At 38.1% G+C, this 22,219-nt stretch overlaps 1 protein-coding gene across 3 annotated transcripts in view; it reads right to left on the bottom strand.

Annotated features, from left to right (window-relative positions):
- LOC149300928 (autism susceptibility gene 2 protein-like) overlaps positions 1-22,219 on the bottom strand; it is a 668,047-nt gene that overhangs the window by 223,828 nt on the left and 422,000 nt on the right. For all 3 annotated transcript variants that reach the window (XM_089484559.1, XM_089484557.1, XM_089484558.1), the window contains one exon: positions 11,742-11,771. In XM_089484559.1, coding sequence (XP_089340685.1) covers positions 11,742-11,771 — 30 coding nt within the window. The remainder of the gene's footprint in view (positions 1-11,741; positions 11,772-22,219) is intronic.

Below are 22,219 nucleotides of genomic sequence, written 5' to 3'. Positions count from 1 at the left end.
GAAAATATCACTTCAACTAACCCATGAACCGGCTCCGCTAGGGGTCATATTATCCATGAGGAACAAATTACTCGTTGAAAGTAAATACAAATTTCTTACCCAGAATTGGGTGCAAAGAGGGTGGGGAGTGATGCGTTACCTTTGAGAGCATACTATCCACTGACAGATGATAAAAGACATGAAAAAATCATTATAGGAGGGGTTTATATGGCCAAGAGCAGTCAATCAGTGTCAGGAAAGCCCCAGCATTCCCCAAGCCAACACTGGAGCTGACTGGAGGTGAGCACATCATATGCAGGGAGATGTGTTCACTTCTGCAGAATCCTCCCATATATTTGCAAAACAGACAACATGATAATTTAAAGGGACTACATAGCTATTACATGCATTTAACTCTTTGTTTCCCAAAAGTAAAGTAACTAAGTAACGGCATTTCACTTGAATGCTGCTTAAAGTGATAAGCCACTGATGTAATTATTGTCACCTTTTAGTAACTCTTCCTTTATACTTTAATGGCCTTCTGTATTTACTGTACTCTTTAAGTTTAAATCCACACGAGTTTAGTTAAGCATTAGAATTAAGAGGAGCTATAACAAATATCCATGGTCAAGGTAATTTTTAAGCAGTGGCATTTTAATGCACCACCTTCAACTTTTAGATTATATATAACATTATAACACTCAAGTTCAATGCAATCAACGTATATTCTTAATGTAAAACATATTATGCTCAATTCTCTATTATTGCCCACGGATAACCTGATTGCAGTACATTGGTAAATTAAAGGAGCACTCTAGGCCTATTCTCACGTTAAATGCACATTAATGTCTGTGTTTTTGCATGAACTCCATTTCATTTCAGTGCATGCCAATCAGTGCGTGCATTCTTTAGGTATTGGAGTTACAAAATGAGATTCGACGGAAATAAATAAAAGTAGCAACAGCCTATACCAGGGGCGTCCAACATACGGCCCGCGGGACCTCGAGGTGTGGCCCGCGAGAAATCGGCAGCCAGGATCACAAGAGGGTCTATTCTCTGCTCCAGTCCTGCCTCATCTGTGGGGAGAACGAGGGAGGCCGCGCCCCCTGCTGAAGTCTGTGATCGGCATTGAGAGAGCTGTAGTGCAGGTAAGGGGGTGGGGGAGGGTGTTTGAATGAGTATGCCTGATTGTCAGTGATTGAGGGAATGAATCTGTGAATGAATGAATTTGTGTGTGTGTGTGATAGCATGGATGTGTAAGTGCTGGAACCTAGGCATGATGGGACTGTGATTGCTGTTAACAATCCGACTCCTATCATGCCAAGTCAGCCAGTTCATGCTGAAACCTGGCTAGCTGCCCCCCTTGTGTATTGATGCTGCCAGCAGTATGGGGTCTGCACTTACAGCCACCCTGTACCAGCATGTACTGGCTGACTTGGGATGATAGGAGTGTGATTGCTAACAGCTAACAGCAATCTGCTAACAGCAATCACAGTCCCATCATGCCTAGGTTCCAGCATTTACTGGTTGCCTGGGTATAAAAAGAGTGTGTTTGCTGTTAGCAATCACACTCCTATCATGCCAAGTCATATTGTTGATTTTTTTTGTCCAATTGTCGTGTGTTACTTTTAATAAAAGCGTGGTTACACACTAAAATTGGACAAAAAATACCGGTACAATGCCCAGCCAACCAGTACATGCTGGAATCTGGGTATGCCTGAGATTGCTGTTAACAATCATAATATATCATTTTTTTGTACAATTTTGGTGTGTAACTTACTTTTATTAAAAGTGTGTGTGGGGGGTCCCCTTCAGTTTTGGCTAAGTGAACCCTGAATTTTCGGTTTTGGTCCAGAATTTTCATTTTAGTGCATCGCCAAAATAAATAGAACTATTTTATTTTTACTTATCCAGAATCCTGAATTTGTAGTCACAAAACTTTCTAGGCCAAGAAATCAGTGAGAGGAAAAGTAAAGGTTTTGTGTTATTTACTTTATTTTAATCTGCATATCTTATTAAAGGCCATATTTTCTCACAGTGGAAAATGAGTGCGGCCCTCGCACGTATACAATTCTGATGAAGTGGCCCACTGCAGAAAAAACTTGGACGCCCCTGGCCTATACTATGTGAACATTCATGTTTTTGCAAGTATATATGTGATTTGTGTGCCGCCTCAATAACTTCAGTGGGAGTGCTATTGTGCGTGAGCAAGAAATGTACATACTAATGCTTCCCAAATCAATATACAAGGCCAGGGTAGAACTTAAATGACTTATATGTTTTATTTATTAACTACAATAACAAAGGATGCATACTCACCTTTGCATGTAGTAAAATTTGGGGGCTAGACTGTTCCTTTAACATCAAAATGTATTGGCTTTATAATATTTACATACCTGGGAACTTCTCGGCTGGACTGCACGCTGACGTTGAGGGCATTCCTGCTGACGACAGCGGGAAACACCCCCAGAGACCAGATCTAATGTACAGCCACTTGTGCAAGAACAAGATGTGTGTTGTAGCCTCTACTTCCATACAAACAATGTGATAATTGACAAGTACTGAAAATCAGCAAATACTTTAATTACAGGTCTGCAGACAAGTTATTTGCCTGCATTTAAATGTTTGCAGTCATAACTACCAAATATACGAGACATATAATTAACTGGCCAATTCAGGATTCCTTAAGAAAATAAATTATTAGGACCTTCTAAAACCACAAAATGAAAGACGATCTTCATACAGACATTTTCACTTCAGTGTTTGAGTGGCAGATGGGGAGGCTGCATACTTTAAGATTAATATAAGGAGGGTATTTATCCGTACACTTTGCGAAATGCCAAACGCCTGAGAAATATTAAGGAATGTGCTCATAAAGGCATAAGTGACACACACATGCTCATCTTGTGTGCAAATGTGACTTCCATAACGACTCTGATTCATTTTTTTTAGGTCTGTCCTTTGCATATAAATATTAACGTTATGCTAAATTACAAAGCATATCACCAACTGCGTAGCCTTTAATTTTAGTCGAAATTTACACAGCAAAGTGTTTGCAAACTCCTTCAATGGATCATTCTCGTAAACAGATGTATGGCCTTTAATGCTACCAGTTCGGTCATATAGCAAAAATCTACCATATTTAAACTGGTTAAACAGCATATGATCAAAAAATATATATAAACAACTGAGCCTACTAAAAATAATAGGTCTGCCAACACAAATAAACTAAAAATGAAATACAACTGTATAACCACAGCAGTGCTGTCTGTTAAGGTGGATAGGGACAAGATATTCACAGTTTGACCTGAAAAAGGACCTACCATAGCTTATATGTTTGTCAGGACCTTTGCTATAAAGTTTATGGAGAATGTCGGAGAACTGTGCATAGGCCTTCTCACCGGAAGCTGCCATAAACATGTTAGCGAGTTCTGTCTCCATGACACATTTGTGTCCATAGTCGGCAGCTAAATGGCCAATTATCTCTAACATGACAGCTCCAATAGGTATGTTCTATCTGTGGATTAATGGTTATGATTGGGTATTATTTTTCTCAACAATTCTTTAAAAATATAACTGAGCATACATAGATTGATAAATGATAGATAGATGGATAGAGAGAGAGAGAGAGAGAGAGATAGATAGGTCCATCTTTAGCAATCATATTAAAAGAACTAATACATAATCAGATCACACGCTAGCAAACAAATATTCTTTTTCTTCTATAACCATTTCTTAGGAATTAGTAGCACCATCTACAGAGAATGTAAGATAATATTCTTAATTTATTATTGCCATTATTGGTAATGTATGGCTGTAATGTAATTTCAGTGCTATTTAATTTGGTCATTTGTAAAGTGCTATTTAAAAGTGCTTTTTTATATTCTTTTTTATTGGATGCAGTGATATTTGTTTTACAGCTTTCTTAATCTTACAGCAGAATAATAGCTCTAAGAAATGTTTACTGCAGAACTAAAAGTAACATAATGCCAGAACTGAAATCATTAAAACACAGCTAGCTGCTGGTATTTAACCTCTCTATAGTTTATGAAGACATTAGGCAGTCCATGTTTTCATATATATTACATGCTACACAACCCCAAATGACAGTACTTCTAAAGTACTGTAATGTTCTACAATGTGGTTGTGTTGACAAAGGACATATTGTCTTATCCAAGGGCCAATTAAACTCAATTAATTATTATAGGGAATGTATCATTAAAATTAAACAATATTTTATTGGAAATCCCCTGCCTTTTTATAGAACTCACAAAAAATATATCATGAATAAACAATCGCTTTATTTGTTAAAATAATTATTTCAGCCAGTTTTGCTGGATGACACTTTCCTTTTTTGTTCTTTTTTTAGGTTTAGCTCTGCATTAAAAACTTGGACAGCTCAACCATTTTTGCGCTAGAAGGTTACCAGAGTTCGCCCTTCATAATGCATAATTATGGTGGTCAGTGGCGTGTTCAGGTCCAGCTTGTTTAGGCCCAAGCCATGGGCGGCAGTTTCTCTGCTACAAAAACAGTGGGCACGTAGCCCACTTGCGTGATCAAGCCCTCCATTGTGCCGCTGCTGAATGGGCCAATTACATTACACAACCAGCCCATCTAAGTCACAGAGTGCCGAGATATAACATCATATCCTGGATCTCAACAGTGAGGATGGCAGCCATGGAGGGGGCAGCTGATGGCACTGCCTTAAGTCAGGCCTAGGGCAGCGCCCAAGGTAAATACACCACTGATGGCAGGGAACTGAAAGGTTTCCTGTCACCGCATTTCTAGCAAATTAATGGTATAAAGAATAAACCCTTTGCTACCATAACTCAAAGTAAGTAGGTAGGTAAACATTGCTACAGGTACAGTCTAATGCTAACCAGGATCAACATTTCTGACTACCACATAAAGATAGAAAGATAGATAGATAGATAGATAGATAGATAGATAGATAGACATTTTAACTTCAACTTAAAGCACTTGTTCATTTGAGCTTTTTAACGCATGGAGATTTTTTATTTTTTTTTAAAGTCAGCATTATAAATATTTAGTGCTATTTCCTTTGCTATAAGTATTAGTATCTAATTAAATTGGCACCCTGGAATTTCAGATGACTGCCAACTGATTAACAACTTTTATTCTCAGCTCAGGTGATAAAAAGGAAAGGATTGGTTTACTCTGCAACAGAAATGCTGTTGCAGATATGGTAACAGTTGGTAGGTTTCTTTAGCCATCGGCTTACTCACTCAGTATATGTGTTGTTTTTCACACATGGGTTAGGATGGATGTTTAAACTTGTGGTAAGCAAAGCTGAACATAAATAAAAATTATCTGCCCAAGCAATAAGGAGAGACTTACAGCTAAATAACCACAAAAATTGCTAGATATTTATTTATTCACAAATGTATTTGGAGTTAAAAAAGGGGTAGAAAAGACCCCAGATCTAGATGGACAAACATCAGTACAATTGTTTGGACATGCTTGTTTCAACCAAATAGGCAATTAAGCTCAATAAGTTGCATTTACAGAGAAGTGTCTTTTTAGATACTATTCCTTGAGTTCCCCATTTTCTATTAATTCATTTTATGTACAAAGGATCTAGCAAATGGAAGGATTATGAACTTCTAGATGTTTATGAGAATTATCGGTACAGGTAAAATATGAACTACTGAGCCAAGCACCGTTTGGCAGCGTATTTGGGGAGAATGTTGCAAAAGTCGAAGGTGGTGTAGAGAGCACTTAGACTCAGGTCTAAGTAGTTTCTTGTTGTAATCATGTGGTATCTTGGGTTCCTAACTAAAGTCTTAATACTCAGGGTTTAGCTCTTTAACTGTTTATCATAAAATTGTCTTATTAGATTTAAGCAATGCATACTTTCCTGGCATATAGGACATTTGAGGTTTTTCTCCTCTCCAAAGGATTATCCCAATGCCATTATACTTAGGCCATTTCGTTTGATTGAGATGATAACAAGTTGAAGATGATCAGGAATAGAAAAGACATGTTGATATGGAACTCTTTTGGCCTTTCTCAACTTGGTTCGTGGGTCAATTTCCATCAAGTGTTCATAAGCATTCAGGATCTCCTAGAAAACTTCTCCAACCCTTTAAACTTTAACATTTGCTTTAGTTTTAATGTGGAACTTTTTTTGGTAAAATAATTAAATAGGCCCCCTTATTATAGAGTTGAAAGAGTTTTCTAAAGAAAAAAAAAAAGAAAAAGCAGTCTAAAGTATCTGTCCTTCTTTGTTACTATACATGTTTAATGAGAAGCAGTTTATTATAGCAGGTAAATGTCCTGAATTTCATACATCAATGTGAATGTCTGGTCTTTTTGTAGTTTAGTTTCCTTTGGCCAACGGAAGATATACAGAAGAAAAGATAAAGATTTATTAAAAATTATTACAGCTAAAGTAAAATAGTTTCCTTTTGTCATCTAACTGTCTCATTTCAAAGTTGAACTTAACAAGGCTGTATCGCAGGGTATCGTGTTACAATTTTGAAAAAGAGATGCTGTGAGCACTCTATGGTTTGTAAGCAAGGCTGCAAACGACATAATAACCTAAAGGAGAAAACAAATTACAATTTAAGGCCAATACACAACATTTTCTTTAGTGTTAGTGTTTTCTTTAGGAGCATAAAATACCCTTCAGAAATACAGTCAGGGCCGGCCCTACAATGGAGCCGAGTGGGGCAATTGCCCCAGGCGGCACTTTTGAAGCGCTTTTTTTTTTTAAGTGGAGGAGAGAGAGGGGCGCCGAGTGGTTTTCACTTACCCGCTCAGCGCCCCTCTCTCTCTCCTCTGCGAGCCCTCTAGCTCGGTCTCGGTGCCGGCTTTTAATGCTGAGCGCCGGAAGTGACGTCAATTTCCGGCGCTCAGCATTACAAGCCGGCACCGTGGCAGAGCAGGGAGACTCGCCGCAGGACTGTCTAAAGGTATGTACAAAGGGGGGGGATAGGGTAGATAAAAGGGAGGAAGGGTAGATAAGGATTGGAAGTAAGTAGGGATCAGCTTTATACTATATTTTAAGTATTCAATACAAAAAGAGCAGTGTCACTTTTCCAAGAATATTCTCATTTCATATAAGATTAATGTGAAATCCATGCAAGTAATCCGCTAGCAGCTCCATGACATCAACACAGGATCTGTTATATTGAATAGGTTAGGATGTGCCTATATTGTTATTTTTAAGGCGGTAATAACCTACTAAGAATGGCTTCAGTGCCATTTCTGTATTTTACTTTTGTTGTAACATGTCATTGCAGTGAAAATCTAAATAATCACTGTATTGAATGTTCACAAAGCCATCTTGTGCCTCTCCTATCATATTCCATAGAAAGGCTAAGCTCCTTGTCTTCTACCCCCCCCACCAAAGGTCTGAAACAAATCTGAAATTAAAGTGTTTTAAGATGCTTAGACAAAAAAAACGTTTTCAACCCATAACTCAACCACTATTGCACCAAATGAATCTGACAATCCATTCATCAGAGGAAGGAAGTTCTGAGTTGTCAGTTAAACAAAAGAATAATACACAACGTCCTTTTATAAGTGTATACTTTACCTGTCATCCAACGTTTCATTATCATGTCACACAAGAGTGCACTTTTCCACAGGTCACTTTGTTTAAAATGACACAGATAATGCACATGTCAGCTAGATGACAGGTCTGACCGTCCTTCAGAGATAAAAACGCAATACTAGCGTCTATTCTTATCTTTGCTACATGCCTCAGACTATCATCTAACTGAGGCAGAACATGATTTCTCCAGAGAACACTGTTTTCATTTCCTGATTTTAAGGAATCAAATAAGCACCATTTGTCTTCATCTGAATATCCCTGACCTGTTCAAATGATGATGTCTTACATTTTAAAACAGGCGACATATGATAAATTCAAATTAGGTGCTTCAAGCATGACATAGATCTCTTGTCATTTGACAATGCAGAGTTAGCTGGCAGAAGTTCCCTGCTAGAATGCCATGTCTAGCACATTTTCTCCATACCTATATGATATGACTTTCATTTTAATTAATGAGGCCCTTTAAATTCTAAAATAATTTTGGGTTTTTGCATACCAGCCTTGAATTTCTGGTTGCATCGACCATGGACAGGACAGAACATCAATTTGGTACCAACGAATGTCTCAGGTAGGGTGAAGACAATTATTAACTGCATCAGCTTGTGTCATAATAACCTAATCTGATACAGGTAAGTGTTACATTCTTTTGAACATTGTTACATTAGCAAGTTAAAATGGACCAAAAGTATCCAAAGAGTGCATTCTTGTATACTCGCAGTGTGTTCTATTTAAAAAGAAATGTTTTGGTAATACTAATGCTGCATAAAGACGCAGATTGTGATTTAATCTGTGCCCCACTGAATGTTTCTACGTCCCCTCCTGCTGACCATTCTGAGTTGAACAATTCAGCACAGTTGAAGTACATTAGTTTAATACATAAGGATGAGTTTTTCCAGTTTTAACACAAAATTGCTTTGATACAAAAGCCCCCTGGAGAGATAAAGCAGGAATGGGACAGCTTGACGCATGTTTTCTGTGTACAGCAAATAATTGTTAGTTTTTTCCTCAGGGAGAGATGTTGTCATGGTGTATCATGTATTTTTAATGTTGCCTTTTTGTATTTTTAATGCTAAGTAGGAAATAATAAAATATAAATATTTGGGATGTATGCATATATATAGCATGTATAGCATATTTTTAAAATATATTAGGGATGGGCCAAGCATTAGTTTTCACAGTGAAGATACCTTTTTACCACCACTCAGTATACTATGACTATACATCCCCCACCTTCGAGCTTTTACAATTTGTTGAGCGTTGCATCTCCTCTATCCTCACAAGCTCATCTAATTGAATATTTTAACTGAGGTTCATTGAGAATTGCTGAAATCTGCAATTGTTCAGGACTCCAGAAAGTGTCTTAGCAAGTTTAGCTCCTGAACTGAATTCCCACTTAAAATCAATCAGTACTCAACAATGTGGAACTAGCTTGAGTCGAAATTTCCCCATCTTAAGCGGGATTTACCATTATTAACAGTATCATCAATTTGAGTCGAAGTTGATAAGTTTTATGTGGCCAACATAGAAAAAGATGTAAAGTTGCACAACATTTTGGGACCTTCTTCGGATGGATTTTATCCATTTGAAGAAAAAAATCCTGAGGTCTTGAAGGTCGACTTCCACTAAAGACTTTTTTCTCTTGGGCTAAGATTGCAATATCCATGTCTCTTATGATCAGCTTGACGTTGGTATGACTTGTATTTATAACATCATTCATTTTGAAGTGTACTGAGTTGCAATGTATGTGTTTCATTATAAAATCTAGAGCAGTATATCCCACTGGGAATTTGCATACATACTTCTATGACCTCCCTCAAGCTATAGTCTTTGGAATAATATTACCTTACATTTTTACTCATCACCTTTTATAGACTTTTGATTTTCACAGCAGCCTATGTGATGAACATACAAAATTGCTCCTTTGATTGTCATAAATGCATCGTGAAATACGTTTAATAAAATATAAACACATCATTTCAGTCCCTAATTAAGCCAATTTTATGTACGTTGGGTGATTGTGACATAGTATGTATTATAAATTGTGATTTATATACACTGTATGACCAAAAGTACGTGGACACCCAAACATCACACCTATACAGCCTTGTTGGACATTTCATTCCAAGACCATGGGCAATTGGCCTCCCTTGTGCAGCTATAAAAGTCATCATTCCCCTGGGAAGGCTTTCCACATGATTTGAGAGTCTTTGGGAATTTGTGTCCATTCAGTGAAAATTAGCATTTGTGAGTCAGGCTCTGACATTGAACAAAAAGGATTGGATCACAATTAGGGTTCTTATTTCATCCCAAAGGTGTTCATTGGGGTTAAGATCAAGGCTCTGTGGAAGCCACTCAAGTTCCTCCACACCAAACTCGTCAAACCATGTGATTATGGACCTTGCTTTGGAACATGAAAACTGCTGCCACAAAGTTAGAAGCACAGCATTGTCCAAAATGTCTTTGTATGCTGTAGCATTAACATTACCCTTCACTGGAATTCATCCATCAGACTTCCAGATAGTGAAATCTGATTCATCACTCCAGATAACATGTTTTTCACCGCTCCAGAGTCCAGTGGTGATGTGCTTTATACCACTCTTGCTTAGCCATAGTGATCTTCGTCTTGTGTGCAGCTGCTCGGCCATGGAAACCCATTTCATGAAGCTCCTTATGCACAGTGCTTGTGCTGATGAGCTCTTTAGTATGACCCATTCTACTGCCAATGTTTTTCTATGGAGTCTATGGAGATGGCTGAAGTATGGCTATGGGTGTGGCTGAAGTGCATAAACTCTATAATAAGGAGGGTGTCCATGTACTTTTGACCATATATATATATATATATATATATATATATATATATATATATATATATATATATATAACAGTTTACTATTCATATAATAATCACACAGATTTAACCACTTTTCGTAACATAAGGGTTGGATAGATGTTCAACTCTCTGGTTCATTTGAATGTGTTAACTAAAGGGATTCAATAAATTGTAACTTGTTTGACTTGTTTAACTTATTGTAATGAAAAATAGATTTTCCCCACAAGTTACCCATAGCTTGTGATATAATTTCTGGTTTTTTTAGAAGGAAAAGAAGGAGAGAAAACAATATCTGTATAAACACTCAATAGATGAAAAGGGAAACCCACACTATAAACCCACACTTTAAAAAAGTTTACAGCCGTTCATAAAATATGGCTTATCACCTTTAGATACAATAAGGTTTCTATATTTAGAGGCTTTTCTGTCCACAAAGATCCTTTTTAATTACGACTTACCTTGGTACATTTCTACAAAAACCACCAAATAGTCCAACAAAATGCATAGAAACTAAGCAAAGGGCCAGACATGTGAAACAATGCAGCACTAGCACTTTAAGATCAGCAATTGCTGTACGTGTGACATCCAGCCAGATATGTGCCAGGGCGGCCAGCCTGGGGCCACACAATAAGTCACTGGATCTGCAGTGAAAGCAGCAGTAACGGTTTGCCCCTTGTAAAGAAAACTTTTCATCCCAGCAATACTCGCATATAATGGAGTCTATTCATTAAACTGCGAGTGCATGCAAATTGGTTAAAAATGCCTCTCATCAGTGGGCAAAGGGTGAAGGGCATAGATGGCCCTCGAGGGCATTTTGGGTGGGGGGCACAGAATTGGGTTTGGGTAGAGGATAGGGGGTTATAGCTTGGGGACTATACCAGGTTGACTTAATTCTGTCCCCAATTAATTCTGAATTGTAAGCTCATTTAAGGTAAGTAATGTCTTCAAGAAGACAACATATTTCACTTTATTGTAAGCACCTGCATCTCACAGTTTAGTTTTTCATTTGCAAAATATTTTTTAGCACTGTATTAATATTACCAAGAATAAATTTTAATGCCAACAGACCTAGAATGTAAGAGGCCAAATGCGTTATTTTTTAAACTTCAAGATGGGGGCATTCTGTCTTTTCAAAGTCAATAAAATGTACCTTTCAGTGAGATAATAGTAACAATTATTTGTCAGTTGCCTCTAGCTGGTTAATTCAGAAGCCTAACACTTTGAATCTCCACAGGGATATACGTGCTATATAAAAAAAGTTATAATGAATTGGTGACTTTAATGCCAAGGAAATGATAAATTCATTTTGTACAAATAAAACTCAAGATACCAGAACCATAGATAAGCTCCTACCTTTTCCTCCTGATCACTGTCGCTGTCACACTGAAATGAAAGGGAAAAAAAGCATAGAGAAAATCAGCACGTTTTCTTTGCAAGAAGATTAAAAGGAGTGAAAATGTCAACATAAAGTAAAAAGTGACAAATGAGCATGGCTTTAAACCTGTCCCCTCTCTCTATCTTAAAAAAGAAATACAGATAATCTTTGTAGAAATATGATGAGCGGTAAGGTAACATGCCTTGACAACAGTATTACAAGACAAAGAGCATTGGACTGTGTCCAAATCGGCTTTAAATGTACCATAAAAATGATGTCATTGAATGTTATTTCAGTGAATGGTTTGAGTACACTGGCTCTCTTCAAATAAGTAGGGACAGATAAAAGACAAAAAAAGACAACTGGCAACACAGTTCCCCTTGTCTTAAATAGTAATATAATTACATAAGGACAACCTTTATATTTTTAAACTTAAAGCCATAACAATACTTCTAGGCTACAGGTCCAAAAGGGGCAAGGATCATTTTTTGAAATGACACAATTACAATATTTGTGACACTAGAATCAATGGTTGTCCCATCTCTTAGCCCATGTTGACCATGTACTAGGAGGCTTCACTCAATCTAGTGTACATGGCAGGACTAAAAGTTAAAATGTATGCACCTTCGCCCCTTGTGGCACCTACTTCTCACTCAGACCCAAGCCATGCTAAGTAAAGAATATCAGCGCTCAAGCTGACAGTAGTTACTTATTAAATTGGCATAACAATATAGATAAATTAAACTGGGATAGTAACACAGATAATCCTTTACATGTAATGTTTTAAGGATTCATGTTTTAATGTTTGCACAAAAATATATTACTGTAGATTTTATGGTCCAATACAACCTCATAGCTACTGCCATTTGTGTTCTATTGCTTTAAGCATACATATACACTTTACAGTTGTGTGGCTTGCTATTATGTAAGCAGGCCAGTGCATTCCAATGGAAATACCATATACTATGGTAATATTCTCGCCTGGCATGCAGTGGTAAACACTGGTGTAATTCTCAATAGAGCATTGGGGAATGCTCACTAAAACATAAAACAATATATTAGCAATTAAACACAGCATCCAAAAGTGCCAAACACATGAACAATTCTCATCATGTGCATGAAAATAAATATCATTTTTTTTCCATTCCCAGCCTTTTCAGCAAGTTATTTAGCAAGCCCTGTAAAATATGTGTGGATGAGCAGAGAGTTCCATCAAAGTGTTAAGCTTCCTGCCTCCAACAGTCCAGTTCTAATTTCAAGGTCCACTTAATTCTGCATCAGGTAATTAGAACTATACCCAGAAGCCTCTTGTCTCCAGAGTTAAGCATATGGTGAAGGACTGAGACCTACTGGTGTCCATTATGTAAGCAGCACAGCTGCCAAGATGATTAAAAATGCACAGGCATCCTTCCCAACACGCGCTATGATTGACAGTTTTACGATTTGGTCAGTCACTGCGTCTGCCAACAGCTCCTTCTGTGCTGAGGCCCACATGGCGCAGGGAGGAAACACTTCCATCTCTGGTATTAAATTATCTTACTGACCCGAGGATTGTCCCATAGGCTCTGTAGGAGCACGGCATCTAATTTACAACTTCATCCAATGTACCCCCTGTGCCAGCCTCTGGCAGATATGGATGATGGTCAGTATCTCCAGTTCATAAATTATGCAGAAGCAATAAATGCACCCAACAAGCTGCTGATACAGCTTCTTGAGCTGAGGAACTTTGAAAAAAGTCAGGAAAACGGTATGTACAATAGTTCAGTGGGTAGATTTATTCACAGAACCTGCTTTTTAACCAAATCATGTAATGTTGATAGACCCAGGATGCCATGTTTCCACATGGAATAAAGGGATATGTCATTCAAACTGTATTTCAAAACTCATAAAACTGTACCTTTAGACTCCCTTACGGTGTTTATAACTAAATTCGAAGCATAATTATTTGTAGATTGCCAAAGCTGACATAACATAGATGCATTAAGAAAGAGGATTTTAGATGGGTTCCAATGCCCTTGTGACATTACCATATTGTACTATATCCTAATAAATCAACCTGCCATCCAGGAACATAACTAGAAACCACATGGCCTCTGTGCAGGGCTCCCTAACTTCACCATGCAACATGCCCCACACTGCCATCTTTGCTCCAGCTTCTCAGTGCCCCAAAACAGTTTATCTGTGCCATCTTTGCACCAAACAGCTTGTCTGTGCCATCATCATACAGTATGGCAAACAAATATAAACACACATACACACTCAATCTAACACACACTCCCTCTAACACCACTCATGCTAACACACACTCGATCTCATACCACATCACACATACATGCTCGTGCACACTTATTGTCAGGCATCACCCAGAGTCCTACAGACAGCAAGGCTAGGCCGCCCCTTTAAGAACTCACTTGAACTCACAACTCCAGCTTTACAGTCAGGCTCTCTAAACCTTGGTCCGCTGGGGTTCTATACCTGCATCTTTGCTTCTTGCTGTGTTGTCACCTAGTTCTGTTATAGACTGAACCCTGCCTACCTCACCTGAAGCCATGGTTAACAGTACACATGGCCTCGTCAACAGCCTAAAATCTGGTTGTGTGTTTTTCCTGCTGGATGTGCAGTAATTCTATGCCTGATTTCCTGGACTTTGACCTCTGCTTTGCTACACCGTTTATAAACCCTGTCTGCCGACCCTGACCTCTGCATTATGTTTTGTCTCTGGTTCTGGATAATCCATGTTGGTACCGCATACCTGTGTTGCCCCGTGCACACTCTCAAGTGATTTCTCTATCCTGTCACACTGAGCAGTGCTATTTTGCAAGGATGTGCCCCATCTCCTTCAACTGGACTCAAACACCTGGTAAGTCCTTACACTTATAAATCCACATCCATGGTCATATACACATAGACATGCATACTCACATACACTTGTATATAGACATTCATGGTCACATACACTTATGCATACACTTATACATTATCCATGCCTACATACACTTATACAGATATATTCATACATACAAACATGTATAACCCATGCAAAACCTGCTAAATAGATTCTACTGTTTGTCATGAGATTAGAAATACCCAATAACTTTGTTGTTTTTTTTCAAGTTAGAGGGCAATAAGTACAAGTAGCGTATTGCTATTTATTTTTCATCCTGCACCCATGTCCTATTTGGGACAGCTTTGATGCAGGTCAATTCAATTTACCCCTCAGGGTATTTCCAGTGGTGTTATTTTAACACTTTCCATGCACCAATTCTACTTTGTCAAAGTCTGTGGTAGCATTTTAGTTGCACAAAAAAATACTTACATAAAACAGTCTGGTGGTAGAATTACTGCATCCAAAGTGTTAAAATGTCATCATTTGAAATACCCTGGGGTGTCTTGTATGTAACCAAAGGAATCCATTGGAATGTAGGGATCCAATAAGAAAAGGAATACATATAAGTCTTGCGATGGCAGCACAGTAAATAATCTGGACTGGAAAACGAAAGTAGCTGGTTGTACCCGGAGTGCGGATATTCTAAACTCCTTACTGGGATTATCTTTAAAACAGGTAGTTGAGGAACCAACTCGTAAGGAGGCCATATTGGATTTAGTGTTCACAAATGGAGATTTGTTAACAGATATTTCTGTAGGTGAAAGTTTGGGATCTTGTGATCATCAGTCTGTGTGGTTTAATATATGAACAGTGAGTCACACCACACAAAAACAAAAGTTTTAGATTTTAGAAAAGCTGACTTTTCTAAAATGAGAATATGTATAGAGGAGTCATTATCAGACTGGGACAATTTAAATGGCGTTCAGGAGAAATGGGATTTTGTAAAAGCTGTATTATTGAAGATAACAGAAAATTGTATTAGGCTGGTCAGTAAGAGTAAAAAATTAAGAGTGGTACTCTGCAGAAGTGGCCAAAATCGTAAAAGACAAGAAGTTAGCCTTTAGTAGACACAAAAATACCCAAAGTGAGGAAGATAGACAGATCTATAAAATTAGGCAGAAAGAGGCAAAGAAAGTTATAAGAGCTGCCAAATCACATGCAGAAGAGAGAATTGCCCTCTCAGTAAAAAATGGAGATAAAACATTTTTTAGATATATAAATGAGAAAAGGAAAGTTAAACAAGGATTAGTCAGACTAAAAACAAAAGGAATATATGTAGAAGATGATAAAGGTTTAGCTGACTGCCTCAATGAATATTTCTGTTCAGTTTTTACAGATGAAAATGAAGGAATGGGACCTCAGTTGGGAAAAAAGACTGAATCATTTGAAATATGTGAGTTTATCGAGGCAGAGGTTCTACTTCAGCTGTCTAAGGTAAAGACAAATAAGTCGATGGGGCCTGATGGGATACACCCCAAGTTATTAAAAGAGCTTGGGGTTGTACTAGCAAAACCGTTAACTGATATATTTAACGAATCATTGGTAACGGGAGTTGTCCCTGGGGATTGGAAAGTAGCGAATGTTGTGCCCATTCACAAAAAAGGCAGTAGGGAGGAGTCGGGCAACTACAGGCCAGTTAGTCTTACATCTGTAGTGGGGAAATTAATGGAAACAATGTTAAAGGAAAGGTATGTGGAACATCTGAAGTCACATGTGTTTCAAGATCAAAAACAATATGGGTTTTCCTCAGGAAGATCATGCCAAACAAATCTTATTGAGTTCTTTGATTGGGTGAATAAAGTAATTGATCGCGGTCAGAGGCGTATCTACTGAAAATAGCGCCTATGGCAAGCACTGAAATTGTGCCCCTGTCCAAATATATAAAACCCATTTACTAGCCCCTGCTGCCCATATATATAAATATTAGTCCCTGCTGCCGATAGCAGGTATAGATCAACACACAAACCCAGATCAATTGAAATTCACTTGTGATCTCAGCACTGAAGGTATATATCAAATAAACAGAATCAGACATACAAACCCTGTATTTGCAGGTATACAATAATAATATATGAAACGTAGCATCGCAGGTGTAGATCAACTGAATAAGACATATTAACCCTGTATTTGCAGGTACACATAAATAATGTATGGAAACATAGCATAGCAGATATGGATCTACAGAATAACACAAAAACCCAGCTTTGCAGGTTAAGATCAATTGGAATTCACATAAAAACACGGCATTAAAGGTATATTTAAAACCCCCTAAATTACAGACATAGATCACAGGTTGCACACCCCAAAGCCAGCCCTGGCGTCCACACTGCCCACATAGAACCTGGCCAGCACCCAGATTACACACATAAGATTTGCAATCTTTGTCCCCAAATAGCACAGCACAAGTCAACTTTGTCCCCAAACAGTCCGGCCAGTGCCATCTTTGTGCCATATACACCCTGCCTGTGCCATCTTGGTCCCCAAGGCTCAAACCTCCTGCTAGTGCCATCTTTGCCCTTCCACAATTATACATCTATGAGTTAATGTGTGGATGAATTGTCTGAATGAGGGAGAGCATGATGGAAAGGTTTAATGGTAACATCAGAAAATATTACTTTACGGAAAGGGTAGTGGACGCATGGAATAGCCTTCCAGCAGAAGTGGTAGATGTTAATACAGTAAGGTCATTTAAGCAAGCATGGGATAGGCATAAGGCCAAGCTAGATATAGGATAAGGGCAAGTACTAAAGGAAAGTACTCGGAGGTTGGGCAGACTGGATGTGCCTACTGGTTCTTATCTGCCGTCACTTTCTATGTTTCTAATGTGGTGCTGAAAACTAGATACCAAAACGAGTGTGTCAGCAGTAAGCCCACAATGTCACGTGTCACATTACCTAGCGCTGTACAACAGTATCCACAAAAACACATAGGAAGGTGAAGCAAGCTTAAGCCCGCTACATGAGCGGAAGGCAACAATCCAGCAATACAGAGAATCCAACAAGGCAGTAGATGCCAGTAGATGCCAAAAAACAGACGTGCCCTCATCTCCCCTTCAATTTTGGATGGTGTAATCATGTCTAATGTTGTTGCCAACTATGAAAAGAAACTATGGCTTCTACTTCCATTGAAACAATATTAAGAGAAACCGCTCTGGTATAGTCATAGATAAGCTTTAATCTACTATGTATATGCTATATAGTATAGTATAGTAGGTTGAAAAAATACTTCAGTCCATCAAGTTCAACCTTTCACACATACCTAGTTCTAAAGTTGATCCAAAAGAAGGCAAAAAAATCCTACTTGGGGCAAAAAACAATTATGCCACAACAGGGAAAAAAATTCCTTCTTGATTCCATAGCGGCAATCAGATTACTCCCTGGATCAACTTTCTAATAAAACTGTCCTTTTAGCAGTTGTAGCCCTTTATGTTATGCTTACCCGACAAACATCCAGACCTTTCTTAAAAATATCCACCTTTCTTAGATAATACAACATCCTAAAGCAGAGAGTTCCATATTCTTATTGTTCTTACTGTGAAGAACCCTTTCCTATGCTGATGCTGAAATCTTCTTTCCTCAAGTCTCAACTGCTGATCCTGTGTCTTTTGTAGAGACCACTTGGTGACTAAATCACTAGAAAGCTGTTTATACTGACCTTGTATGTAGTTGTTCAATGTTATCAGATCCCCTCTTAGACATATCTTTTCAAGGGAAAACAAGTTCAGTTTTTCTAGTCCTTCTTCATAACTAAAATCCTCCATTGCTCTAATTAACTTTGTAGCCCGCCTCTGCACTTTCTCCAGCTCTATAACATTCTTCTTAAAAACTGGTGCCCAAAATTGCAAATTTTTTCGGAGATTATCTGACACTTATTTGCCCAGTCCCCTAGTTTATCCAAATCATTCTGAAGAGACGCTACATCATGATCAGACTTTATAACCTTACCTAATTTTGTGCCATCAGCAAACACAGACAAGTGACTTCCAATATTTATTTCAAGATCATTAATGAATAAGTTAAAAAGAACTGGCCCCAAGACAGAACCCTGAGGCATCCCACAGTTGTCCATCTTGATAATTTACCATTAACAACAACTCTTGGCACCCTGTCACTAAGCCAAATTCTAATCCAAACACAGGCATTTTCTCCAAGACCGATTTGTCCTAGTTTATACAATAACCGCTGGTGTGGAGCAGTGTCAAATGCTTTTGCATTTTGCAAATGTAAATAGACGACATCTACAGCAACACCCTGATCTATACATTTACTCACATCATAAAATGCAATTCAATTGGTCTGACATGATCTGTTCTTCACAAAACCGTGCTGACTCCTAATGATGATATCATTGTTCACAATATATTCCTGTATGCCATCTCTTAATAAACTCTCAAACAATTTCCCCACCACAGATGTTAAGTTTACAGGTCTGTAGTTCCCAGGCTCAGATTTGGATCCTTTTTAAAAATGGGAACCACATCAGCTTTCTGCCAATCCTTTCCCGACTGGAAAGAATCTTTGAAAATCAAAAGCAGTGGTCTGGCTATTTCTTGACTAACTTCCCGTAGTATCCTCGGGTGTATCCCATCTGGCCCTGGAGCTTTGTCTACTTTAAGTTTACTTAAAAACTTTATCTTGAGTCGCCCATTCCCATGATTGATTTAAGGTTTCTGTAGTGCAGAATTGGCAATCAGCAGGTAGTGGCTCTTCTTTGTTATATAAAGAGGGAAAAAAGGCATTTAGTATATCAATGCAATAAAAATAATCTCCAATATATAGTGTCAGTATTCAAAAGCATACTTGCCCTGTTTTTCATACTTTCACCTACAGTATACAAGCAACACAGTGAAGAATCATCGAATTATGACCAGTAACAGAACAGTGACCACAACCGAGACTGCAACAAAATCATCATTGTGCATTGTGATGTGTCTATAAATATTCTTTATAGCTGTTTTAGTGAAGTCTAAATGCCTCCACAGATTGATGAAGAAACACAGACCCTGTGTGTTTGTGATGAAATGCCTGTACGGTATAAGCAGGTTATTATACAGTGATCTACTGTAGGTCTTTATGGGATGAAAGATTGTATACTTTATTTTTCAGTAGCATACATGACCCAAATTCCACTGACAGCAGCAAATAGTTTATTTGTTTCAGTATGAAATTCAAAGGCACAATTATCATATATAAAATAGCCAGCGTTTAAATGAATGTAGATTTGGTTGTGTGATAAAACACCAAAGGCCACTGTTTTCTGTGAAACCAGTTAATACCTGTGTGGTTAGATTGGGGTTTTTTTTGTTTTTTTTTTAACATAAAATACGTTACTGTAGCTGTTTTATTAAACCGTAAACCTTCAAGAGGCACATTCAGATTTTCTGACCAATATTTCCTCTGCCAAGAACTTGCCTGCTATACTGTATGTTATTAATTTTAAATAAATTTTATCAAACATTCAGTAGAATGTTTTATTTTTTTTATTATTATTTTTTGCCCCAATATGTATGTTCAGTATAACGTGAGAATGAGTAATTGACTGCACGTTGTGCACGTCTAGGTGAATCTAATATGAATCACAACAAAGAAGAAGTCAGATGTCAGGTTAAAGGATCATACAGGAAGTTTTTTTTTGTTAATTAATTTAATTGCTGCTTTTTGTTGGGGGGGGTTCTTTTAGCATGCATCAACTTGACTCTCCTGAAATTTGCTTCTGGTTGCCTGGCATGGTCTCACTCTTTAGTAAATAGACCTCAGGGATTTAGAGGGGAAAGACAGGAGGTCTGAAGGGGGAAAGAGGCTGGTGAAGAAGATGGAAAATAAGGCTGGGGGTCAATAACAAAATGAGCTATGGAGAAATAGGTGGAAAAAAAACAGGGCCAATTTTTTTCTTGCCACTTCTGTAAATGTATGCTTTTTTTAAAGCCACTCAAAGCTATTTAATTATTTTATTTAAAAACAATTTGATTTCCTATATGATTAAGTGTTCTAAAATGTAGGACAATTTTAGGATGTAACAGTATTTGTACAAGAACATTATAAATAATTTTAAATTAAGTCTGTACATTAAAATTATCTCTCTCCCTTAACTCGGTGTAATATGATTATGCTAAATTATTATATTGGTATCTGATTTTAAGTTAATGTCATTGGCATGGGGCTTGCTAGACTAAAAGCAGCACTAAGTATGTTAGTTTTTAAATTAGCATAATATTTCTTTAGCAGTTCACAGTTCAATTCTGAAGTGCTATTAAGGACTACAGCTTTTAAATGAAAATAATTTCTCTTTTCAGCATTACCGTGATGTACAATTATAAGAACAGGCTATAATATTCTTTCAGGGTTTGAGTGTGGCTTAAATAAGGTATATTCACTCCTATTTCTAATGCATTGATTTCGTTAGTACTCTAATAGATATGCCTAGTTCCATATTTCAAGAGCTAGTTTTGCCTTATGGTCTAGTCTAATTAGCTCTACGTACATTTTACGCTGTCTTAAAAAAACCTAGGTATATGCAGCCTGAAACAATTTTAGTGCTGTTAAATTACAATACATTATTCTTAGTCATTGTAAGCTCAAACATACTAGCCAACTGTCCCGACTCATGTCCTGCTGGCTAGCTCTCTTGAGAACTCTTGAGCAATGTCCAAATCGGTATGTGTTCCTTTGGTCGTAGCAAAACAAGAGCTTTGGATGCATAGTGTAGCTGAGTGTAGTGTAGAGAGGGAATGATATCACCATTGTCCCAATGGTAGGAGGAAGAATGTTGCCAAGCATGATATAGAATCTTAACCCCTTAATGACAATTGCCGGTTCTGGCACGGCACGGAAAAACAAGTCGATTATGACAAATGACGTGCCAGAACCGGCACGTCTTTAAACGGGTGCAGAAAGCGATCTATGTTCGCTTTCTGCACCCAAACGGCGTTGCTATAATGCCTCGACCTCGAGGCATTCAGCAACGCCACGATCGTCAACAACTGCCCCGGGGAGGGGCGGACGCATACATGAAGCATACATTTACAGAAGTGGCAAGAAAAAAATTGGCCCTGTTTTTTTTCCACCTATTTCTCCATAGCTCATTTTGTTATTGACCCCCAGCCTTATTTTCCATCTTCTTCACCAGCCTCTTTCCCCCTTCAGACCTCCTGTCAGCAACGCCACGATCGGCACCAGGGGCCATGCCTGGCCCCTCCCCGGGGCATCAACAACCGCCCCGGGGAGGGGCGGACGCCCGTTTTAAAAGCGTTTAGGAGGCGATAAACGATCACCTCCTAAACTTAAATGGTGTCACTGGAATGCTTCGATCAGGAGGCATCCAGCGACACCAAACACTTACCTTTGGATGGACTGTCACAGCTGCAGCTGCTGGTGATCTTCGCCATCCACGGGAAAAAAAACAATAAAGGTGAAAAAGTTCGCTAGACGGTCTCCAGACCCTCTAGAGAACTCTGGCTCCACTTGCAGGTTGAATACAGGTACTGCATTCAACCATGCAAGTCAATGGAGCCCAGCTTTCTAATCACAGTGTGATTAGTAAAAATAAATAAAAAATAAAATAAAATTAATA

The sequence above is a fragment of the Sceloporus occidentalis genome, unplaced genomic scaffold, assembly GCF_023333645.1.
Source record: "Sceloporus occidentalis isolate IW3139 unplaced genomic scaffold, rSceOcc1.0.p SCAF_22, whole genome shotgun sequence".
NCBI lineage: Eukaryota > Metazoa > Chordata > Lepidosauria > Squamata > Phrynosomatidae > Sceloporus > Sceloporus occidentalis.
This window is presented reverse-complemented; position numbering and strand designations above follow the sequence as displayed.